We start from the raw sequence: 26,222 nt of genomic DNA on the forward strand, positions 1-26,222 counted from the left end.
CCATAGTTTTAACTGGCCTGTGGCTGCTGTTATCTAAAATTAATCTCATGAAATATTGTTGGTAGCAATTATGTGCCAGCTTTATTTAGTAAAGTTCCCACAGGTCCACATGACAAGGAGTCTCGAGTAATAGGCAGTTGTCTCCGTCATGCAAATTTGGGGAATGAATTAATCAAGCAAAAGGTCAGCTGTTACATTATCTATCTTACCTATCAGTGCTGATCATCACAGTTTCTGTGAGCTATTGAACAAGTCTAGACTGTTTTGGTAACGGAAACTTGCTTTCTTCAGTCCCATAGATGCAGATTTTCTTTCAAAATGCTACACAGCTACTGAATCTTACAGAGCCTAGTAAAATAGAGAAAGTAGATCATAAATGTTCATCTGAAAAACAGATAGACCCCTCTCCACCTCATCTGATGTGGATGTTGCAGACAGTGCTGTCAGTTCTCCTACATTATTAGCAGGCAAAGGGTGTGAGCTCCTTTCTAAGTGTCGTCTGTCACCCCAGATACTGGGGAGGACCCCTTCAGATAACAGAGACTTCATGCTTCCATCTCGAGAGAGGTTTCAGCTGACAACAGGAGGCTCAGAAGTTGAAGCGTTGGAGATGTACAGGTTTTGTGAACTGACAGCCAGCTGTTGGCCAGGCAAAACCTTCTCCCTCTCTACCCTTGTTAGGAAAATATTCCGCTCACTGTGTGCAGCTATCTGCAGAACACTGGAGAACACCCTCTGAGAAAGGTGCCGGCAGAGGGGTGGCCGTGATGCCAAACCACTGCCAAGTGCACAGTCCTGTTCGCTTGGCAGAGGCTGGGAGGCCGTGGTAGGCTGGAGCAGAAAGAGAGGCATGGCGAACACTGTTCCCCTCTTGGCTTTGAGTCTGTACTATGTGCTCTTGTGCAGAGAGCTGCTGGGAAGATCTCCTCCCTTGGAGGTCCTTCAAGCAGCCAGATAAACTGCACTGCCCAGGATGTGAAGAAAGATTTAGGATTTATGAACATTTGCTAGAGCCAAATCAAACATATTTGTTTTGTGCTGTGTTATTTGTCAAAATGACATCATTCTTCATGCTGATAAACAAGGGAATTCTGACTGCGCCCTGGACTGAAAATGCCACGCTTTGAGTTTTAACATGTTAGTGTGTGCAGTAAGGAGCTGTAAGAGCAAGTGGGGTGACTTTTAATCCTTCTAATGAGCCAGTGAAACCACAAGCATACAGGCAGCTGTTTACTGCTTCTGTATAAACACAGAAATGGTCTAGCTAATTATCCCTGAAAGAGTGACAGTAATTCCACAGGTAAGGTGTGCTTTTGTGGCCAAGGCGTTTTGGAAGGCTCAGGATCCTGCAACACCGAGGCTGCTGGATGTGGCAGGTGCCAGACTTGGTTAGTGGCAGCAAAGGAGGCAGGGGCTGAAGCTGTCCTTGCATGAGGCAGGCAGACAAGTGCTAGAAATGAAAGTAACTGCCACCGCTCCAGGCAGGGAGCATGGATGCGGTGGAGGAAACAGAGCTTCCTCATGCCTTTCATCCAGTGGCCAGGTACAGCCGAAACAAACTGCAGGGGAAGTCCTGTGAACTCCAGCACAGGCTGGATGCCTATGGCGAGGTGTGGGGTGCCCCAGCTCCTGCCGTGGTTCTGGGCCAGGCAGGCAGCTGCAAGGGGCAGGGAGGAGGCTGCTGCCTTCGTGTAGCCCAGGAGAGGAGAAGAGGCTCTCCTCCACGCAAACCACGTGTGTGAAAGCTGGGGTATAATAAAACAGCTCTCTCTAAACAGCAGCCTGTATGTTTTCTGCTATACTAAGCATTACAGTAGTGAAGGTATTTAAAGTCAGCAGCATAAAAATTAACATTTAAAAAGATACTCTATATTCCTTAGCAAAGCGCTGCTATCCAAAACACACTGTGTGGGCTTGGGTATGAGAGGAAGAAAAAAATATTATAATAAAAAATAGACTGCAGGCATAGAGTGAACAGTTGCCGTGACCTTGCCTTTTGTATGCCATTACACAATTCAATGGCAGTCCACTCAAACCTTGCTCTCGATCAATATCCTATTAAAGCAGCACAAAAAGTCTCTATAAACTTAGTGGTTAGCTATGTTTATAAATGGAACTCAGCATAATTAGATGGTCAATAGCAGGCTGTACTTGTAATTTTAAAATGAACATCACACATTTCATATCTGTTGTATTCGGCAAAACCTCTTCGAATCTAATGATACAGTGTGTAGGAAACAAAGGCCTTGCAAAAAAAAGAAAGACACCCGGCTCCCCTTTCCTCTCGGCAGCAGCAGCACAGTGTGTTTTCCTTTGTTTATGGAGTCACAACACAGGAAAAAGTTTATTAGTCAAATGTCATGTTTCTCCCATTTAACCTTAAACACATTATCACTTTGCTACAGTGTTACATGTGTAATGATCTTAGTCACATCCCAGCCTGTTTGTAAAAATAAATACATAAAAATGGAAAAAAGAGAAACTAAGTATTAACATGAGTAAAAGAGAGTGCTGTATTCCAAGGAAGACAAATGCTGGCCTGGCTGGTTTTATTTAGTGGGTTTCCTGTTCTGTAATTCAATAAATTTTTCAAAATAAGTATTCCAATTGGGTTAAGTCAGAGGGCTTTTTGTTAATTTCTCTGTTATTTTTCTTGACATTTTGGGTGGCGATCTGAGCTCACAAGCTGGCAGTGGAAGGAGCAGGCTGGCAGCAGGGGCAACGCTGCCCCACATCCCTGGGAGCAGCACAGTGCTGGTGCTCAGGCAGAGGTGCCCACTTTCCTCCTCCTCCTTTTTGGGCAGACCTACTCCTCCTGCCCCTCAGAGCCAGCAAAACGTGTCCCATCTACACAGGGATTTTTTTTGTGATGCCAGCAGCTGCAGTGGGAGCTGAGGCCAGCATCAGTTTGTTTGCTTAGAAAGCCTGTGCCCATCAGCGGGCTGGGTGTTAGGGGAAGTGGGGTCCTTCCTCCTCGCCCCCCCACCAGGTCGGAGCCCTGGGTCAGATGGCATCTTGATGCCGGTGTGTAGGTGGAGACTATCGTTTTGAGTCACAACTGCAATTTCTGGCATCCTTTCCTGTTCGGGAGATGTTCCTGAGCTATCAGAAGGTCACTTTGCTGCAGAGTATTTCTTAGGGGGGGGAACTGGCCTGGTTTTAATGTTGTTGCCTGGAGTTTCTGCAGGCTGCAGTGTGTAACAGCTGGCTGTGCTGGGTGAAGCTTCCCAACTGCTTTGTGTGGGGCCAGAGCACATTCCTGGGGCACAGGAACAGGAATGTGGGGAGGTTGCATGGTGGACTGTCAGATCCTACAATGAAGAGATCTGATTTAGACAGAGTTTTGCCACACTCGGCACCACTTTGATCCCTTTGCTTACTCTCCAAACCTGCAGCCTTTGCAGATAAATGCAAGTGTTCTCTTCCCATCAGCTTTCTGGGCCTGTGCAAGGTGGGCAGTCCACAAAGAAAGTGTGAAAAGCCATTTGGAGCAGGCTCGGGTGCCTCTTGGCTCAGCTAGCCACACCGTGCCCGCTCTCATGGCACACTGCACTGCAAAACACAAGGGTGACTAGAGGAGGCAGGTGCCAGGCAGTGAGCTCCCTGCAGCCAAAGCCCAGCGCAGGAGGTGCAAGGAGCAGTCTAGGTCCACACACAGGGCTTCAACCAGATTCCAGCCAGGAAGCAACCTTCTGCCATGCAGATGAAAAACATTAACGTCTTCCTGACAATCTCAGGGTGGACTCCACACACCAGCATGTTGCTGCGTTTTATGATAGTAAATGGGGTAACTGCAAGCAAAGGTACAAATACCCTTTGCTGAAAGACCTGCAGGCAGGAGCAGGATTTCAGACCAGCTTAGCTCCGTACATTTGCCACAGCACTTCTAGGGCCAGAGACCTTGAGCTGGTTGTGGCAGAACTATGGCTCCTCTCTGCCGAGGAGTTTCAGGTACATTGGCCAGCCAGGCACTTGAACCTCTGCTGCTTAGATCTGTTGGTGTATATTAGAGGTGGGCTTTGTTCTTGAACACACAGGCTGCAAACAGGCTGTTGAATGTGGCAAGGTGGTTTGGCCTGTGACAAACAAAGCATCCTTCATGTTTGCTACCCAGGCGGAAATTACTGTGTGATTAGCCCTTTCTACTTTGTGCTGAGTTTACACAGCATTAACAATACATTATTCCTACCCCACCCCTTGCTCTGGAGATACTTTTAATTTTCCTATAGGACCAATTCAAGGATTGGAACAGAATTGTCCAGGATTTGGTGAGAGCAATAACAGAGGAGAGATGAGAGAAGGGAGAGGGTCATTATCCACATACCAGTTTTTCTTCCGTATCTGTTTGGAATAAAACTGTTTCATAAATCTTGCAATGCCTAGGAAATTCATTGTGTCTCAGAAAGAAATGGTGCTGTAATTTAGTGCTTGCCTTTTTATGTTCCTGTTTGGAAAACAGTATGCTTAACCTGTAAGTTAGGCTTTGGTAGGTAGAGGGTGCAGAGGAATTGATCGGCAAAGGGTTTAGAGAGCACAAGTCTGTTTGGCAAGGAAGTTGCTGAAAACTGTGGAGTAGATGCTGCAGAGAGTACCTTTATGATTGATTTCCATTCAAGTCAGACTGACTGCAGTGTGGTCATTTTTCTAACCCATAACTGCTCACACTGCAGCAGTCTGCTATCTGCAGGGTGTCTGAATTATAGCAGTCCATGTCCGTGTTACCTTTTACACAAATTACTTACACCAGTTTCTTTTTCCATGCAAATTCATCAGTTTTACAGCCTCTTGGAGCTGCTGTCATGAAACTGTTGCAGAAAGCACAAATTGATAAAACGAGCTAATTTTACTATGCTAAATTTTTTCTTTCTTTCTGTTAACACACCCTCTCATATACCCAGTGTGCAGGAAGTGTATGATAGTTAAGAGAAGATGACAAAGGATTTGAGTGTTCTTGTCATAAATTACTTCCCAACTTAATTCCTTTTAATGATCATTCCAGATTTTCTCAAGTTTTAATGGCATTGTGTATTTTCCATCCCCTGCTTTTAGAAGTCCGTGGCTATCCAGGCTATTCCCTTTCTGTCTCAATGACGTTCTTAAACGATCCCTGCCAAACAACAACTAATTGTCTTGTGGGGATGATGAGGCAGCTGCAAAGCTACATTGTTCCTCTGTCAAATCTGACATTGTGAGCTCCTTAAGACTTGGGGTGAAATACTGGCCCCATTACAGTCAATGGCAGCACTCCCAGAAGCCTACGTTTCAGCCCAGACATGTTAGCTGTGTGATAGGACCTATCCTGTCTTCATTTCCTCACTCCTGCCCCATTGGAGTGAAAGATTTTTTCATGTTTGAAAATGGGCCAGGTTCTCAGACCAAAGATTAAACTTGGCTCAGCATCCTGTGTGGCACCGAGACTGCTTTGCCTTTGTTGCTGTGAATCAGTGCTCTCAGACAATACATTCCAGGCCAAACTTGTGCATTTTATTGTGGAGTACGTCCTTTTTCAGATGTCTCTGAAATGCGAGAGAAAATCATGATCTGTAGTTGTCTGCTCCCAAAGTTGTATTGTCCTGTAAATAGCAGGGGAACAGCAACAGTGGGTGCGGTATCATTTGCTATATAGTGGCATTTCTTTGTGAAATGCATAATCTGTTGCCTTTAACATCAAACCGCTCTGTTCTTTTTCTGTTCCCAGAAGAATACAGCACATGAAGTTCATAGGTTTATGCCTGCAAACTTCAGGGTGTGTAGGAATTCATTATATTTTAATGTAAAACCAAGGCTCTAAGGCAGGGAGTTTAAAGTTATTCATATCCCTTACAATAAAACTTAGATGCTGCATAAGGCAGTGAGAGATGAACAGTGGAAGCTAACCGCTGGATGGAAGTTTTTGAGGATCATATGTCTGTAGGTCTGGTTTAGCTGGAGGAGAGGCCAAAGGAAGACTCAGATGTTCACGGGCAGAAAAGAACTCAGGTTTCTCATCTGCTTTTGTGCTTTCTGCAAGGAGCATTTGTAACCTCTGTGATTGTGGATGTACTTCACGTATATACCAAAGGTCCTGAGGTGTGTGTTTTCCTGCCTATACTGCTTATAGATTATGCCAAGCACACTACAGGGATGATGCAGCCTATTTGTAACTATGCCGATAGATGCAATGTTGTCCTAAAAGCAAAAGCAACAAGTTTCATTAAATGTTAGAATGGTATTAATAGAAAAACAGTGCTGAAAGAAAATCTTGCCGTAATTGTTTAATTTTTTTTTAAAAAAAGAATACCTTCAGAGGAATGTAAGAAAGAGTCTATGTTATGGAACATTATATTCTTGCTAAATTTTGCATCTTCTTGATTGCAATGCCAGTTACCATTAGCATTTCCTATTTTCCATGTCCCACCTGTTCTCATTGTGAAACTAAACACACTCATGAGGAAGAAGAAAGTGATTTTGAAGTGCAATTCATGCTTATTCACATGACTTACTGACTGCAATCTCTTTTGTTTCCCCAGCACCAATAGCTGCAGGAACAGGCCCTAATTTCTCCCTCTCAGATTTGGAAAGTTCTTCATACTACAGCATGAGCCCAGGAGCAATGAGGAGGTCTTTACCTAGCACATCCTCTACCAGGTAATTTAATCACTGCCATCTACCAGGTTACTTGGAAACCCAGGCCAGCACCTTTACTCATCTGGGAAAGTAACCATTAAATTATTTGACAAGCTGTTTGGAGACCTCAAGATATGGAGCTTTTTCAGATTCACAGAGCTGATTGTTCAATTGGATTGCTGTTAAATTTCTTTTTATATGTACAAGATTCAAATTAAAACCGCTGCATTGACTTGCATAACTTCTGGCTTGTATCTTGGCGTATCAGGAGAAGTTTCACTGGAATTGTTGGAGTTTCACTTGTGGCAGAAGAGAATTTGGAGCATATTGAGATCTGCCACTTTGTCCTAGCAGGAAAGTCTTAAGATAGACTTACATGCGTTCTTTATCTTAGAAAGTGTTATCTGTAAGACTAACATTGTTTTAGGACCTTAGCCTATAATGCATTCTCATTTTTATATAGCATTTAGAAATTTGTGACTCAGCCTTTGGAAAACTGAATTGTTAATGCAGATGACTACCCAGTCTGATTTTGATTTTGGCTTAGATGCCAGATACGAAACAAGGATATTTTTTATTTTTTCCCTTTCACTTTAACCATCCATGAGATTAGATTTATAAACAAGCCCAGTCACTCTAGTAGTCTTGAACACTATTAAGGAACCAGATTGATTTTTTTCCCCCCACAGCCAAAATAGATCACTTATTTCAAAGACATGACAAGAAAGTCTAACTTCAGCACAGGGTTCTTTTACATTTTTATCTCAGTCTGCAGTGCCACCAGCTTTGCAGTAAGCAAGTACCCATGTAAAGTCTCTATAGTTGGAATATAGCTGTTGTTTTTATTTTTAAAAAAATGTTTAAAGAGAGGCTCTTAGCAATAACTTCTTACAGTTTGCATTGATTGGAAGAACATTCTACATCTTGCACTTAGTGTGCACATTATGGAGCTCAGTGACTACAATTCCCATTGCATATCAATTAAAAACTTTGTACTCTTTCTCTTTTGCGTATAAACTGCGTACCCTACAGTGCTTATCATTACCACCATTCTCAGGTAGATTTTACTTGTGACTCCAGAAGCAAAAAAGTGAGGTTATTAACGTTACTTAAGAGCTCAGTTGTTGCTCTTCTATTCTTCTGCAAATAGCTACCACTGATAAGGAGCTAATTATAAACAGCATGGGTAGTTAATAACTTGGTAATATGTTTGTTTTCCTCTCATTAGGCTGTTCCCAGTCAGAAAAAAAAAATATTCCTTAAATACACAGACTCAGCAGAATTATCATGTGGTAATTATATTGTATGCACACAATTTCCCCTATTGACACATAACAATTCTCTAAAGTAAGGAATGGCCAAACCTGCATTCCACGCATACCACAAGACTTATTCTTCCTGTTTCTCACAAAATCATTTTGCATACCTGCCAGCTCCTACCTGTGCAGACGTTTGGGTGGGGAGCTGTGGAGAGGCTGCAAGTTTTAAACCAATAGAAATTGCAGTGGAATATTTTATGTCTGTTAAATATGTTCCCTTTACATAGAGGAGCCTGTTCTTGAATGCCTTAAGTCTTAATAGAACACAGATTTGGTGAAAAAAGTGAGCTGATCCAGCCTTGGAAAAGTACTTAGAGGAATTCTCAGTAACGTCCCCACGCAGTCTGTGCAACTCATTATAGAAAATAGAGCCAAGCTGAGCGTCTTTGGCTTTGGGATCCTCTCCCTGCAGAACTACTGGAGTCTGAGTCAGTGGCCACCAGAGACCACTGAAAGGGCTCTTCTGTCTCCTGAGCCTTTGATGAGGGAGGTGTGATAGATAACAAGGGAATCCTTTAGTACAGACACTGGTGAGAGAGAACTGTTGGGGGCTTTTTTGTGCTTGGTGGCATACAGTTGCAGAGTAAAATGCTTATACTTGTAGGGTAACGTGAACATTTGAACCAAGAATGGATTCTTCCATCATTCACTTGTCTATGCTTCTGCTTATGAGGCTGATATCTGGGTCAGTTTAACGGCTACTGTTAAAAGATGGAAAATATGTTTGAACTGATATACAATTTGTCTTTCAGAATAATCTGTGGAAAAAAACTGACAGTTAAAATAAGTCTTGTATGTCATTACCATATTCATTCAAGTTGCAAAAATCACCCAGTACAAATTAAATTCTTGCCTTTTTATTGACTTCTGTGTGATTTGGGAAATGTCCTACTTTTTGGTCTGTAAAAGCCTAAATGTTAAACTATCTTCTACTTAAACTCATGTGTGTTCAGGGGTTCAGTCTGGCCTCTGGTGTATCTCACTGACGTTTAGCCATTGGCAACGAAGCAGATCAGAAACAAAAGTGGTGCTGAGGGGTTGGGTGAGCAGGATGGCTGTGCAGGACTCAGACCTTCCCCTTCTCGGGGCCCTAAATCTGTTATAGTTTCCATAACCAAGTTAGTCTCCAGCAGGGCTGGCAAGATACGTCCCAAACAGAAGTACCTTTGTTCCTTTCCATACATACAGTGTTTATTATGTGGGTTTCCTTTCTCAGCTCTACAAAACGTCTCAAGTCTGTGGAGGATGAGATGGACAGTCCTGGTGAGGAGCCGTTTTATACAAGCCAAGGGCGCTCTCCAGGAAGTGGCAGCCAGTCAAGTGGATGGCATGAAGTGGAGCCAGGTAAGCCACGGCTTTCAGGAGCCCAAGAACATGCTCTCCAGTTGTTCTTTTTTGTTATCTTAATACACTGAATGCTGTATAGAAATGTGATCAATTCTAAACATCTTGTCATTTCTTCTGAGGAAAGATCAGTCTAATGAAAGTATTGTAGTGGTTTTATTGCTCCTGCAGCTGTGGATGTTTCTGTAGTGTGTCACTTCTGTATTTTGGCCAAATATCTGAAGTATTTAAATAATGCAGCAAAAGATAGGAGGTCTTTTCTGTCAAAATGTCCAGATTCAGTTCTGGGATAGCGGTGATAATCACTTATCAAAAAGCAGTACCTGTCTGGGCTGTGCTCTACAGTTATACTGTTTAAGTAAATAACCCTAAACTTATATAAGGTAGAAGTACTTTTCAAGCATTATACAACACTTGAGCTCACTTAGTAATGACTTTTAAGAGACTTACAGGAGTTGTTTTATTAATCTGTAATACTATGAAGTGTGATTGGAGGCTTCATATCAAAATAGAATTACTGGGCATTACACTTCATAATGTAGCAGCTGCTCTGCCTCTTCTGAGTTAATTTTTGTGTGTGATTTTTCTTGTTGATCATCTTTTGGGTTATGTTATGGTACATAATTAACTGTCCATTGATCACTTATCCTGAGATCATCTGCGTGCTTAATACTATTGGAAATATTTTTCTGGGTGAGTGCTACATGCATAGGTGAAGTTAGTGCCTCAGTTTTGCTTACAGCTAAATAAGCAAGTATTGCCAGTAAAAATAACAGGTCTTATTTGTTAGACAAAGGCAAGTTGTGCTTTCATCTTCAGCTTCGCAGTGTTTGAGAAGTCCCTCTAAACAACCCTGAGCACCTTTTGCAATATGTATTTTTTTTCTTTCTTGTTTGTTTGGATTTAAAACAGTATGGTTTTGGTTTGTTTTGAAACAACATATGCTTATCCAGGGCACTGTGTATAATGGACTATAGAGCACAGAAAACTAAATTCAACCTGAATGGCATTAAAATCAGTTCTGTGGGCACTTGGCCAGCCACCTATATCCTTCATCATGTAGGAAACATACCCACAGCTTTCTCTGGAGACCCTGTCAAACAGCTGTCCTTTACAGCATGCCCAGAAAGTCACCAAATTTGGGCTATTCCAGACTGGGAGGGAACTGATTCCTGTGCCTGGGAGCCCTTGGAGGATCCCCTGCCAGCTGCCCTCTCTCCTCTAATGAGGAGGAGCCAGCTTGTGGGCCCTTATTGACTGCAGATGTGGCACTTTGGCAGGAGGAGAGGGTGGACCTGCAGGCAGACAAGTGCCAGGCTCCCTGTCACTGCCTTGCTGCCGCTGTCCCCAGGGCTCTGGTGTTTTCAGTGAGGTGTCCTGCTCAGTAGACACTAGAGGCTGTTTCCTCCATCAGCTCCAGGTTCCAGATGATGTAAGGCAGAGCTTCACCTTGTACTGAACTAGTCTGCTTATGGAGCAGCAAAAACACGAACAAAAGCTCAGCGCCCATTGAAAGGGAGAGATCACAACCTCCTCTGCAGACACAGATGGCTAAAAGCTGACTGGGTCGCTGCTTCTACATCATTGTCAGACTGGGGGCTGACTCCTCCCAAAGTTTGGGGTATTCTCTGTTGATGACAAATGTTCTGCATTTGTGCAACAGCCAGAGGTTGGCTATTAATTTTGCTGTCACTTCTGGTGGTTTTCCCCACATGTGGTCATTACCTCTGGCTCATCCAAGTCCTGACTAGGTGGTGGCACTCAGCTGCTGAGCTGGACAAGACAAGTACCTAAATCCTTACACCTCCAAAGCACCTCCACCACTATTGGCACTACTGGGTGCCCATTATGAAGAAGTATAACTGCCCATGTCAAAATTCCTGAGGTGCTCAGAAAGGCAAGAAAAAGTCAGAGCAGAGAAGGTTCTTCCTTCCTCATGACCTTCCTCACTCAGTACAGAAAAAATCCCAGGTTCTGCTTAGTCTTGCCTGTAAAATGACAGAAAATCACCTTGCAACATCAGGGACTCAAGCCAGGTACCAACTAGATATAGCTCAGATTCACAAAGCTATCTATCACTGTCACGGCTATCAAGAAAGAGCTTTATCCTGCCTGCGTGGGATGCGCTTTCAAACGAACTTTATGCTATAACCACACAGCCCCACCCCAATACTTCTGCCATGGCTTTCCAGCAGCCTGTCCTCTGAATTCATTGCCTCAGCTTCTCTGTAAAACAGGGTCACCACAAGAGCACGTCTGGCAGAGAGATTACCTAAAGGGCCACAGCTTATCAATGGTGAAGGACAAAACAGTACTGAGGTGTCCTTCCGTTCCAGGGCAACAGTGGCATGTCACTGGCACCAGGTGCTCCCCCAGAGGGACACATCCTGCTGTGGTCTGTGCACAATGCCCTGCCTTACCTCAGAAATCACATGTGGGTCTGATACTGATGTCTGGCCCTTTGTGTTTGGTATGGGTGCTTTATCTCCCGAAGTGTAAAATGGTTTATGAGTCTTCAATGAGGCATCTGCCTAGAAAATGTATTGGTCATCTGAAAGCTGTACAAATTACGTTAATGTCCCATATTACTCAGTGGCTTGCTGCAGCATTTCTCTCTGAGAGGGCAGTTTTGAAGTCTGGACCTGTTTCAGATCCATCCTTCCCAATGTCTCTCCTTTCCAGGAGTAGGCCTTGCCTTTTATTTAATCTACAGTCAAAATGATGGCAGTTCTAACATACAGTAATCTCTGAGCTTCAGTGTTTCGGTTTTTTCTCAGTGAAATTCACAAGTAGAAGTTTAAAGACTAAAACCATCTTTTTGTTTGACTTGGCATTTCTTCCGTGTTGTTCATTTTATGCTGCGTGGGATAATGCAGGTATGAACAGTGCAGAATGATGCTGGTTCGGAAGGCAGGCTGAAGTTTTATCCTGTGCTGGCAGAGTAGCGTAAGCCAGGTTTCCAAACTCCATAATTAAACCCTGTCCTTTGGGTTACCGTCCAAACAATGGGAGGAGGAAATAAGACCAAGAAAAGGAAGCTGAGACTTGTCTGTGGGATAGATGTTCTGGCTGGGAAGGAAAGTTCAGAGAGGAGCCAGCAGCCAACCTCCCAGCCCAGTAGGATCCACACCAAAGATAATAATATATCCTTTGGCTTTATTGCCTTTGAGTAGACTGCTTCCTTGCAGGAGATTTAGATTTATGCAGAGATAGCTTCTTGGCCTATATGTCTTGACAGGTTTATGGGAGTGAGAGGATGAATATTCTGTCTCTGTGTGTTGCATTTGCTTAATTCTGAGGTGTGCACATGAGAAAAAGTGGGGACTCAACACAGGAGCAGGTGTGAAGCACCTGTATGCTTATACACGTGTAGAGACAGAAGTGCTCGTAGCATAGAGACTATGAGAGGGTTGTAGCGAAAGTTGTTGCCTGGGACAGTGCAGGGAAATCAGGTTTGCATGAGTGGGAGACAGGAGAAATGTTGCACTTGAAAGAGAGCACAACGCAGAAGACAAAGGGAAAATAAGAAAACAATTTTAGATCATACAGAAAGGGAAAAAAATATATTGGGAAAAGAAAAAAAAAAGAACAAATGCCAGGAAAACGAAGATTTGACTTCCTAGAAAGGAAATATGAAATGGAATATGTGAACTCCTCTTAGAGAAAGAGAGCACTCCAGGCAGAGGGTTATTTACCGCCAGCCGTGACTAGTCTCTACATCTGTCTCCATTTTTTTCTCTTGAACAAATTCCCTTTTTGGATACTTTCTTCCTGCTTTGCTTCCCTGTGATTGCCCCTGTAAGTGGTCTTTGGAGGGCAGGCTGTGTACTCAGAACATATGTGCAAACTGGCAGGAGAACAGAAGAGGACAAAACCACTCTGTGTGCTATTTAGATTAGGCAGTGGATGCTTCCCCTTGCTGACTCTTGGGGTCTCCGCTGCGTGCAGAACACCGGCTGCACCTATTGTCCATCCACAGTCCTTCCTCTGCGCTTTTACATCATGCGTCCCTGCGGCATCTAAGAGCGCCCTGACACCTGTCTCATGTGGAGGCTTTGCTAGGTGTAGGCCCTACCTGCTTCCTATATATACGCTTGGCTGGGTCTAGATCCATATATCCTACACCCACCAGCAACATGACCTTTCCATTCATGGCATTTTAGACTCATAGTAATGAGCAGAGGACTCAGCCTTGTGTTTTTTACATCTAGATACTTCTTGCAAGCAAGGATGTAGCACTCTCCTTATACGTCAGATGTGACAGCCAAAGCAAAAGCCAACATTAATTCCATGTTCCTTGTACTGTACTCCTTGAGTCTCACATCCATTTACCTGCACTCGAAAGCTCCTGGGGAGCTCTCGGGCCTAAAAAGGCTGGAGTCTGCCAGAAAAGATGAATTTCCTTTCACAACAGGAAGGCTCAGGAAGTAAAACAAAGCAGACATGTAGTAAATTACGTCTGCTTTTCAAATACCTTTTGCGGTATCCTCCTTACCATTACTTTATCTCAGCACTTTCAGTACATAACTCTTGTTAACTGAGAAGAAGGGCAAGAGAGGATAAAGATGATGTTAGCAAGAAAATAAGGCAACATCACACTGGCTTTGAACTCATGTGCAACGCTGGCCTGTGTTCGGTCCTGTAGCAGCTCTGCTTGTAATAAGGGTAAGCCATAATTACAGGTATAAGTTCTTTTAATTCCATAATAAGAGAAGATTGAGTTATTGTATATCAGTATTCCACTTACGCATTTTTTAATGAGTCAGTCCAGGAGTAATGTTCACATTGTGCCTTGTCAGTCATTTTGCAGTGTAGCATACGGAGGGTATTTGCCAATTCTACTTCCATTGTAAACCTACAGCGTGGCATGGAAGAAATGTTTAAGGTGCAAATTCAGGGTATCCTATTAGTTTCTTTACCTAGATCTTCCTGGTACTTGTATTTCCACAAGTGAGTTTGGTCCCTAGAGGACATTAATCCCAGGAAAGTTACTCCTTGTGCTTCATAAGATATCTGAAGGGGCAGTTAGCTCTGCTTCAGTTGTGGTCTTGACCAACTTACAGCACTGTACTCGTCTGCAAAAAGGGTGGAGCTCTGTGGTCCTTCTTCCCCTGAAAGATGGACGGGGCTTTTCATTCCATGGTCGTCCACTGTCCCTTGCCCCAGTTCTGCCCCAGCTGTTCTGCTGCTGGTCATGCTGTGCTGGGCTTTTGTGTGTCTTCACCTTGAAAACCCTGGGAACCAAATGAGACTTCCAGTGCAGAAACCTTAAGGAATTAGTAATACCACTTGCACTGCATGACTGAAAGTCATATTTACAGTTCCAGGGGCTTATGAAGTTGATAATATTATATGAACCTGCAGTAAGCTAGAGAGCTCACTGTTAGACTGCTGGACACGTCTTCGGTAGTAAAGATGCTATTAAAGTCAGTCTCATGATTGCTCACTACACCACTCAGGGTAGTGCTGCTCATTCTCATGCCACCAGCTATGGGACTGTCTGAAAATAGTTTCTGAGCAATTTCTATGCAGCTGAGGAGCTGAGATCTTATTTTGGAGTATTTCCCTTGCAGTGACAGTGACAGTGACCTCTAACTTAATGGTACCATGTCTCTCCCCATTGCTGGTTAAGGAACAACCACATACAGGCAACCAGTCCAAATTCTTGTTTCAATAACCCTTTTCTTAAAACTGGCACAGGCTTTCTTCTCATCAGATTCTCAGCATGCAAGAAAACTTGTTCTCCATATTTACTAAGAAACTTTTATTTATGCCTTACACTAAGAAAGACTCATTCAGGCATAGATGACCGCAACAGTTTGTTTTCAAAGTCTGTTTGGAATTATATCTTGGAAATGCAAGAGAAAGTGGTATAAGGGAGGTCCTAGATTGTGTTCTTTATGCATTCTTAATGCCCTAAACACAGTTGTTGCCTGGCACTACCTAGAAGATAAAATATGTATAGTGTGTCCCAGCATCAGTGATGCAGAGTGCATCTGATCCGTCCTCAGGCAAAAGGTCTATGGGCTCATCAAAAGACTTGATGCCACACACTAACTCAGAACTTAGAGAAGCTTCCAATGATTGTGCTACATTACTGCCAATGATTCAAGGGACTGACTGCAGAAAATATGATGAAAAACATGAGAACCATGTATTATACAAAATAAGGAATAGAGAAATAACCCCTTTTTTACTGGGAAAACATTCAACTTCAGACCTGGAATATTCAGTATCAAGTAATTCTCTGGCATTACATTTCAGCAACTTGCTGTAGTGGGCAGTTTTCACTGGATTGTAACTAGACACAGGAATTTCACGATCTTTATTAATTTCCTTAAGCTACACTGTTTGGATACTCATAGACCTATTTAAGAAAGGCAAAACCAAGGAAATGTCTCTTTTCCTTAGACCAGAAAAGGTCTACATCCAGGATCCCTGCCAATTATATTTACTCAGTATTTCCCAGATGTGACATTGTCTTGCCCTCTGATTTGCAGTGTGTACAGAAAAGTCAGACAGCACACTCACATAGCTGTTAAGATTGTACCTGCCTTGTGCGGCAGCTTCATTACATACCTTGACACATCTATCAGCAGGCACCAGTGCCATTTTTTCCTCCATTGAACTTAATATCTTAAGACGGTGGGAACATTTCACAACCAGACAAAGCTCCAGCCCACGGCATAGTTTGGCTCTTCCAATGGGAGGTCAGAAACAGATCATGTTTCTCTGGTGGCCAGAACATATTGGTTTACAGCAGAGAGAATTTCATCAGGCTAATTTGTGCTGTTAGGCTGAAGAGATGCCATGAACAGTATGGCGAGACAGAACCTGTTGCCTCCCAGGTTCATGCAAACTTCCAGTGTTCATTTTCTCTGCAGAACTTCTGAGCTTTGTTAGACTGTATACAGTGACTAGGACTCCTGCTCCTGTTCACCCCGTTTCCCTGTTGTCGTTCAGACCTGTGCTTCATCTTATCTCCAAGGCTTTATACACAGCTCCCTGCATTTCTCCCCACTCTTACAGCGTCTTCCAAGATCCTTGTTCTGCCACAGCCAAGAAGCAGAGTGTGCTTGGGCCTGTGCAACCTTTCATGCTTCTGTTACTGGTACATGGAATTAAAACATGGCCCCAAGTGCATGCTGCCGCTGAAAAAGTTGGTTTCAAGTGAACGGGTAGGTGCCCGAAATCAAACGTACGATGGGAGCATACTCCAAGGAACTCCAGCTACTGTACAATACAGATATTTTCTTAATGTCATTTTGCTTTCGTAGACTGCATGTGTTCCCTTATCCCTGCTCTCTGCATTACAGTATCCCATCAAAACACAAGCTGCCCAGTGGTTTTCAAGAACATAAGATTTTTCTTTTCTTGTAAGAGCAATAACACTTAGCAACTTGTACTGAAATACCATATCAGCTCCTTGTCACTGGCAGTCTACAGTTCCTGCCGCTAAAAGTTTAATGCATTTACAGGAGCACTTAGGCATCAAGACTTTGATATCACAATCTGTTAGTCACAGGTGCTACATGATAGGTTTGTGTTAGCACATTATAGATCTTTTATCAGATACTGCACAAAATGTGTGTGTTTCTCTGCCAGGCAACCAGAATCAGACTGCAGCGTAGTTGATGAGTTACTCACCAATATAAGTTGTTTATTTTACAGAGAAATTTTTCTGGAACTGCACCTTAATGGATAACTTAAACTCTAATTGGTCAAGGCCAGCAAAAATCAAGAACTTAATGTGAGCCAGGAAAAATGCAGCAGGTCAATAGTGGTGCTTTGAGCATTGTCAGTCTTTTGCAGTAGCATTCATCCAGTCAAATGATTAACACTACTCATTTGCTATAACAGACATAGTCATTTTGACAGCAAATTACCGCTGGATCAATAGCTCAGCTTTTCTTTGGCAATTCATGAGACCTGTTACAACATGCCACGCTGCTGGCATTTCTGCCTCAAAGTCGTGGAAGGAAGTTAGAGGTGGGGAAAGAACTACTGATGGAAAAGTCAGTTCAGATTGAAAAGTCCTAGATGTTTTCACATCCCTCAAAGGCTCCTTTTTTCCCAGATACTGGACAACACAACAAACTTGGCCCTGAGATTCAACCTAAACTGTACTTTCCATTTTTAATAAAATTAATAATCCCATGCAAGTGTTAGAGCACATGCCTCCGCTTTGCTGTAATCCCCAGAGGAAAACATCCCTTCAGTACAGTCCTGGAGAAGTCAGTCAAGTCAATGTTGTGGCTCTGCTTCTTGCATCTGATTCCAGATGTCAGGAAATGCATCATTTAAAAATGAGTATGGATCTGTAGGAGTTCTGAGTTAAAAAATGCAGAAAGTGTTTCCCTTCAGCTATCAAATTAAAGCTGTGTTTTCGACTGGCCTGGTGCTAGCATTATCTACACATACTATTTTCACTGATTTTAATGACCCAAGTTAAAAGCAGATCTTTGTGTGCTGTGACAACCACAAGATCACTTGAGCTACTTCTGTCTCCACAGACAATTAGCATCATCTGAATAATTTTTCAGACTGACAGGAAAGATTTAGCCCATGGAAAACTATTCCTTGACAAAGATTGGAACAATGCTTCCTGATGACAATGGGATGCCTGTGATGGGAGTGCTGTATTGGTAGTCCTTGGACCAAACATTCCTCAGACATCATTGCTGGGTGAGCTGTGTTCTGCCACCCATTCTGTTCAACATCCACACATAAAGCAGAGACAGTGATACGGTTAGTGCTTCACTTTTGACACAAAGTGAAAACTATAAGCTTCCTTGGTATTGGGATAAAAGCAGACACTTTCTACGTCTTTCCAGAGGTGAGATCCGAAAGACAGAAGCACCTCTGTTTCAGTATGGCTGTGCATTTCTTACTGATTTGGAGTCTGTCAAACCTGAATCTTTGTGAGCTCCAGACGGGTCTCCTCTGATGCAGTTATGCTTGAAGATCATCTGATAGTGCGGCTTGGGACTATTTAATTGCAAAATGGAATTAAACACATTGAAAGTATTGTACCTGTCTTCCAAAAGTTGAACTAGTTTTCTTGTTTGCTTCTGAGGCCAATTCAGGATGTTGACTTGGATCTATAAACTCTTCTATAGATTAGATCTTGGTTAGGAAATGGACTACATTCCTTTCATGTGCTGTCTTAGCAGTTGAGATCAGCAGACTTGCTTTTTCTAATGTGTTTGGGAAGCAGAAGCAATATTTTATCTCCTGTGGTATGCTGCTGGTACAGAAACGTTCAGGCTTATTAATTCTTCAGGACACAGGAAAAGTCTTCATCACCTGTGCAGGCAGTCATGGGAAAGCACCCACTGCAAAGACTGCATTGAACTTTTTCTTTTGGAGGCAGCTGGAAAATATTAGTAGTCTTCAGAGCCAATATACAGTACATATTGAGAGCCAGTAAATGATGCATATTATTGCAAATTCCTGTGCACTTCTGCATTTTATAAAACAGATAACTAAAATACTCACCTAGCCAGATCAGTTCCCCAAGGGATGCACATTTCCAAGTAAAGAACAAACCAAAAACACAGAACAGAACACAAATTAGCCAAATAGAATGGCTAAGTGGTTGAAACAAATGGTTTTAAGATCACCGAGTAAGGACCATGACCTCCTTTTGCATCAGTCAAGGCAACTGTGAAACTTTGTGAAAGAAGCTCACCGCAAAACAGATGCTGGGCTATCTTAGGTAAATAAATTACCAAAAAATAATAATAAAAAACTCCCCTACACATTTTACAAAGCACAGCTGTGTAAATATTGCATGAGACAGGGGAGAGGGGGAGAGATGTAACATACACCCTTTTTTATGCAGAAGTTCTGCTCTCGGCACTGTTTATTAACATTCCCAGTACAACCATCACTCTACTGCGTAGCACACAGTGCGGCTACTGTACTCCATGCACATATTTTGATCTTTGCTTTAGAGGAGAAAACGGGCTTTATTTTAATGGAAACATTTTCACCCAAACTTAAAATATGCAATGAGAGGTGTTAGGGGACAGAGAGAAGATGGTACAGGACTGGGAACAGGAAGCAGACTATATTACATCTCTTTTTTCTGTTTCCTTTCTCACACTGTCTCTGCCACGCTGACTCTAGATGTTCCTCTGGTTCTGCACAGTGAGGAGCAATCTGAGATCTTAATTTCATTAGAGCTGGATACCTACTGCAATTTTCCTGTTTCTCATCTGCCAGTTACAGCACATTCCAGCCTACAAAAACTGTGGATCTGCCCACAGAGAAGAAAAAATGGCTTTTCTCAGTGAGACTGAACACTCACCTAATCCAGTATGCTGTCTCTGACAAGAGCTGGTAGCGGACACTTAAGGAAAGCATACAACAGCAGGACACGCATCCAGTGATGCTTTTCAGAGTACAGCCTCACAGATTTTGGCAGCAAGGAGCTTGATTTCATGAGCCAGAGGCTCATCTCTGATAGGCACATCTCTGTGTTTGACAGCCTTCAGTGGACTTTTCTTTTGGAGATGTGCTCGGATGTTTTTAACCCGTTCTTTATTTTGGCCTCCACAACATCCTGTGGCAGTGACTTCCAGTTTTACTGGGTGCTGTGTAAGGAAGAACCACTTCTTCTGTCTGTTGCCTGATCATTTTGCTTGATGCTCCTTAGTGGTTTTTTTACTGCCTGAAGTAGTGAATAAATCATTCCCTGGTTACTTTCTTTACTTTCTTTCAAGTTAAGTGCTGCCCCAACACTTTGACCACAGCAGTCAGTGAGCATAGGAAAGCAGAGAAATCTGTCTAGCAGCCTGTTGGCTCAGGTAACAATTTGGCTGAGTGGCTGCAGAACCATCCTATACCTCCAGGAATGTATATGTGCTGGGATAGCAGCTGTGTTGTTCACCCAGAGTGGGTAGTCTGTAACCTTGACCCATAACTCCAGAGCTCATGACATGAATGCAGCGCTACCCTGTACGGCTGAGCCCCGCTGGAGTGACTGTAGTAAGGACACTACAGCCTATGTAAGGGGCTACTATTAAGTACTTTTTAATGTTCTTTCATTTTCCAGCTCCACAAAAACTTAAAATTTATGCAGTATCTTCATCTAGTGTGTATACTGGCTACAGTTCTGATTTCACTGCTGTCTTGCTCAGGGGAGAGCAGGTAATCCATAGCATTCTCCACCTCTGCTTTCCCACACCATTCTTGCACAGCCTGCAGTCCTAGTGAGATCCTCCTTTCTGCTATTGTCTTATGTCAATGGTTGCTGGTATTTTTAGTGTGATATACACCAAAAAGTGTAACATAAGAGACCCTGCTGCTAAAATTAGCTGAAAAATTATAGGCTCTTTTATTGGTTTATGCAGTCTTCATTTGCCTTGCTAGGGTTTGTGTGCAGATCTTTGAACCCCCAAAAGCCAGCAAAGTGAGAAGGTGCCTGCAGTCTTCGTGTCCAAGAGCAGTACTCTTGAAAAGAACGGGACCATTTAATATCAGCAAGGGCTGGAGGCAAAGTCTTAAGTTCCACCTATATTCCACCTATATAAAGGAAATACTTTTTTTTTTTTTTTTTTTTTGTAAAGTAAAGATTTATAATCAATGAGATTTGGAAAATACAAATGTATAGATTATCTTTCTTTGTACTTAGTGTAACGTCCCGTTTTATTACAGCAGCCCACATTTGTCTCCAGGAGTATTATCTGTGATGCAGTAAGCTAATGCACTACCTTGCTCCGAACAGGAGAAAGCACTTTGGATGTAGTCCAGATTTAACCCTGTCTTAGGGCTTGCCTTTACTGTTAACCGAAGTAATGGCACATGAAAGTAAAGCATCATCCTGACTCTTCCTCTGAACTTGGCCAGTCCTAGGTGTGAGGTGCATCTTTGAAGCAAAGGGTAATGGTCATTCCCGCTTGCTCCATGACTCCTCTGCCTCACTCTGCCCTTTCAGTCCTTGCAACCTACATCGCTTTTCCATTCCTTGAGTGAAAAGCACTCGGCCACGCCTAATCTAAATGTGCTGTGCAAGGAGCTGCTTCTGACAGTCAAAGTAAAGGTTCAACATCTGACATCAAATTGATTCCTGAAAACAGTCCTGTCATACAGGCGGAATTGCAAATTCTGGCCATTTGGAGATTTTAAAAATTAAAAGATCCTCAAATCAGCTGTATTTCTTATGCAAATCCCTAGCCAAATGGGAACTTGTAAGTATTAAATAAATTGTTTGCCCTTTATTAATACATTACCATCTAGAAACCCAATACTTTGGGGGGACAGGTTTTAAGAGGGCAAAGCAGTCTTACAAACAACATTTCAGCCATGTCCAGTGAACTGTTGTGCTATTGTGATTTTACAGTGTTATTTCTCTACTTTTGCAGGATTTTTCTCTTTAATGTTATGTGAAAAACCCTGAACAAAACCTGGCACTTAATTCAGAGTAAACAGTGTCAGTGACTGAATAGAAACCCGATGTCAAATATACAACCACCCTGGGAAAGTCAAAATCCATTGCTTTCTCATCTCCTCCAGTTGTTGCCTTCTTAAGTGTATTATTCATAAAATTAGTGACTTAAAAATGCATAGAAACATTATTTTTATATTCATCGCGCCACTTTAAAAAAAAATGGTTAAAAATCGATTTGCTGGCCTCTTGGGGAAATGCTGTAATGTTTTTGGCTGTCTCCTACTTTCTGCTGCCAGCTAAAAGTACCATCTGGCTTGTTTAGGGCCCTTTTCCATATCAGGTGCTTCCAAAATTCTCCCCAACCAGAGGATTGTTTCATTGGGTTGCTTTGCCTGCTGAGGCATGTGTCCTGGGCTGGGAATCCTACTGCTTCTGTTCCCTGCCATCTTGCTGACGGTGGTGTGTGTATGTTTGGGCAGCGATCTTGCTGCCTCTCTCCCGAGGACATTTGCATCATTGTCAGCTGCACATATTAAATTGATATGCAGGGCTCAGAAACACGTATCCCATCTTTTGTCCCTTTGTTTGTGCAATTGTTGTGGTTTTAATTCTTCTTTGACACCTGGAATATCACAAAGCTGCTGATAATCTGTTGGCTACTAAGAGAAATGACATTGATAGAAGGATAATGTGTGTCAGACTTATATCTAGATAATTGCAGACACACCCCGAACCCTCACAGCTCAGGGAATGAATATCCTAAATCCATTATTAATTTGGAGAGTCGTATGTGGCAGTTGGCTGCGGTGTCATCCTCTTGCTGCAAGAGTCACTTGCAAGGGATTTTAAAGGACAGTTTTGGTTAATTCTGCATTGCTGTATCGAGTTACGCCTAATATGAGTCAAATCTGGTACATTCTTGCTGCCATTTCGTGGCAGTGTGAGAGGCTGTAACAAAATGGGGTTGGAGTCCTAACTCCTCGCTGAAGGAAGCTTCCCATGTGCCTTCTCCTGCACAGGCATAAGATACCAAGAAGATGAGAAATGATGCACTATACGTGGTACCAGTTGACGGTGACACCTCCTCCTCAGGATTCTTTGTTTTTCAAATTGGCTGTTTTATTTAGAAATAGAAATTTACCCCTCAAAGGATTTATGAGTAGATTTGAAGTATCGTAGCTGCTAAGTATAGACTTTTGATGTGATCGTATGGAAAGATGGAGCGTGTTTTGAAATAGATACTGCCGTAAGCTGTCTTGTCCTATTTCTAAAATGATCTGTGCCATACACTGCTGACTTTTCCTGTTCATCCATTAAAAAGTGAATTATGAAGAGTGCTGAGACAAACAGATAGTAGCTTAACCTTGTTAGTAAATATCAGGTAGCTGATATATACTGCTAGAATGTTACATCACAGCCTTTCTCTTCAATATAGGTTTATGAAATTATCTTGTTACTATATAAGCTGCCTTCGCTGTGTACATTCTTTCAGAGGTTTATTGTTCTTTGTATGTTGGCACAGTAGCATGACTCTGAAGAGTCGGTTCACAATGTGGTGAATTTTAAAGACTTGGGAGATGGCCATATCTATTTTTCAGCAAAGGAATGAAAGCTGCTTTGCCCCCTCCCCTCCCCCCCCCCCCAAGGTATTAAAAGTTTCAAAAGATGTGCTGAAATGAAAAGGAAATAATAACTAAAGACTGGATGGGAAGTAGTGCCTCAGAGTACTGACTTTGTTTGTTTGTTTCCCCCCAAATCTTAATATTTTAAGTACAAGTTACCATTTTAAATCGAATAAACCTGTTTTGTGAACTAGTAAGGTATTTGAACTGTATCACACATTATTCATTTATTTTTGTGTGAGTGCAATAAAAATTTTACAAGCTGTAATCTTGTTCTTTTAATAGAGGGAAAACTATGCAGAATATGTTGCTTAGAGTATTAGATAAGCTACAGTGTGTTAATCAAATATTTTTGTGATATGAGGGCAGTTGAGAAAACAGTACAATTTTTGCTAATGGCACTGGTAAGTAAACGGATCTATCATTACATTGTCATGAAAAGTGACATTGAGCAGAAACACCCTGCCAATCCCTAGAAGATAAGTATTTAATGTAATTAGACAGACACTGTCTCCTTTGTTGAACGTAGCATTAATCACCCAGAGAAGTCCAACTTTATATGAAATGGCTTTTTCTGATATGTCTTTGTATTAGAAAGCTTCTTATATGGTTTTGTCATGATGATATATTTAAAGAAATGACTGCTATAGCTATACAGTTTTCTTCATGACATATCTTGCTGTTCTGTGTTCCATAATATTTTTTTATTTAGCGATGTTATATTATATAGCCGTGACTTGTTTTTAAGTCTAGAAACCTACATGCATTTGGAGCTGAACCTCTTTGAAACAGTTAATGCATTCAACTTACGAAATATAAAAGAAACACAAATAGCTTCCATTATGTTCTTTAGTTCTTCCTATGTGGTGTTAGCACAGGTTCATTGTTAAGGCATAAGCAAAATGTTTCTTGCTTCAAATGCTAGTTCATAGCATCACGCAAAAAAATAACTTCTTTCTATGAAAATCTCATTGTTAAATTGCTGAAAAATGTTGCCCCCTTCCAGAATTCATTGGCACTACATTTTTTTTCTTTTCTTTTTTTTTTTTTCTCCTCTGTTGCTTGTAATTTGTACTGTGAAATGCTGTCTGGTTATGAACTGGTATCAATTTGAATCAGTGCACAGCTGTGTCTTCCCACCTTCTCAGTGGTGCAGAGGGCTTTGAAGGGAAAGAATAGGGTTTAGTCAATAGTCAAAGATGACAGCAGACTTCACCGAGTAACAGGTGGAGGTCAAGTTGGTTTATTTGTTGGGATGAACAGAGTGCAGAGATGAAAAATCTTTGCCATAATAAGGTTTAGGAAGAAAATGCTGACTAGTCTAAGCTTTGATTCCAGCTGACAGATCCTTTTCTAGTGTTCATTACTTGATTTCACAGTTCAGGCAATTTTAAGAGGCTTAAAATTATATTTCTGCTCTCCGCTATAAAACTTTTCGATCACTTTCTAATTTTTGCTTTAAGTAAAGTTATAGGGACTCCCTAATATATCACTCCTGCCTTTAGACTCTTATAAAGTCAATATGCCATCAAAAATGTAAGGATAAGCTGATTTTTTTAGACCCCCTACTTTTACTGATTCTTTTTATAAAGGAAGTAAAAATCTGACATGTAGGCACCAATTTGATTAGAAAATTAAAACTTCAGAAAAACTATACTGAGAAGTGGATAATAGAATAAGCACAGTGCTTAAGAAGTCCCGGGTCCTGTCTGGGCATACGGGATTTTTATGTGTACTGGTAGCAGCATTAATGAAGCTACGCCACCCCAGTGTGCTAAGTTTCAATCACCAAGTGCCGGTGAGCCATGCTACATCCTGAAAGGGAGTCACAGCAAGACCCCAAATAATCAGAGCAGAACGTCCTGACATTGTGTGGCAGTGCTGGGACTGCGATGACCTGTCGGCATCGTTGCATATCAATGCAGCATCACAAAGGGATTTCAGAGGGCTGAGCTGTGAGTGTGTGACTTTCTCCTAGGTTAGCCTCCTGCCCTTCCCCTGTGCCAGCTGCTGGGAGGGGAAGGTGGGCGTTTCTCCTTTCCCACCCTTTTTCTTCCACCACCACCACCTGCTTCCTACCTGCTGGAGTGGGCAGAATAGGATTATCTTTAGCCATTTGCTAAAATCTTCCCCCTCAGACTTTCTATTACTTCTGCATTCATTCTTTGCAGGGAGAGGAAACTCACTGGTCAAACCCTTGGACACCAGAATAGTTGCATGCAGTTTCCCAGGGAGCCAGATAGCTCTAAAGCTTCCCAGTGAGTGACAGTTTCTCTCTTCTATTCTTCTGAAACATGTGTTTTACACATATACTGAAAAATGTTAATATCAATTTACAGCCAGATTCTTGCTTTTTTTAAAAAAAATATAAAATCTCCCAAAGTATATACACTTAGAGCACCTCAGCACACATGTCACTTTTTTACGTAGGAAAAAGTGTTGGATGCTCTTATACACATAACGTCATTGGGCTTGAAAGCTGTTAGCTCATTCAGAGTTAGAGGCAAGAACACTGGACTTGCCAGCACCAAACTGTGAAACCTTTTTTGTGTGACTAGTATAAAACTCATGGGGGTAGAAATCCAAAAAAGGGGAGGAGGGGAGGTGTAAAACTGTGCATTTGGATTTGAGTATCTTCAATACCATGATATCAACTTTGTCCTAGAAGTCCTTGAATCACAAATCATTGGAGGCTGGGAGAGTATTTTGGAGAATTATCACTGTATGCTTTCCCTGGTCTTTTTTCTAGGCATCCATTAGCTACCACTGTCAGAGAGAGGATACTGGACTAGGTGGATCCCTGTAATCTGATTTGGCATGGCTATTTTTCTGTGTTCCTAAACTCATGAGATCAAGTTATGTAGGATTATTTCATAATACCAGAGCAGCAGTTTCTGAGGTTCGACAAAGCTATCTAGCAAAGTGTCTAATAAAAGA

The 26,222-nt window shown here is 42.1% G+C and overlaps 1 protein-coding gene across 16 annotated transcripts in view; it reads left to right on the forward strand.

The window, feature by feature from the left end:
• Nucleotides 1-26,222, forward strand: part of NFIA (nuclear factor I A) — a 359,996-nt gene that overhangs the window by 271,518 nt on the left and 62,256 nt on the right. For 10 of the 16 annotated variants that reach the window (XM_040610612.1, XM_040610619.1, XM_040610614.1 and 7 more), the window contains exons 5-6: nucleotides 6,510-6,627; nucleotides 9,142-9,269. In XM_040610612.1, the coding sequence (XP_040466546.1) occupies nucleotides 6,510-6,627; nucleotides 9,142-9,269 (246 nt within the window). Of the gene's footprint in view, nucleotides 1-6,509; nucleotides 6,628-9,141; nucleotides 9,270-25,456; nucleotides 25,544-26,222 lie in introns of all 16 variants that reach the window. The other 6 variants (XM_040610608.1, XM_040610609.1, XM_040610615.1 and 3 more) reach the window with 1 other exon arrangement.

This window comes from Falco naumanni, chromosome 11, assembly GCF_017639655.2.
Source record: "Falco naumanni isolate bFalNau1 chromosome 11, bFalNau1.pat, whole genome shotgun sequence".
Classification (NCBI taxonomy): Eukaryota; Metazoa; Chordata; class Aves; order Falconiformes; family Falconidae; genus Falco; species Falco naumanni.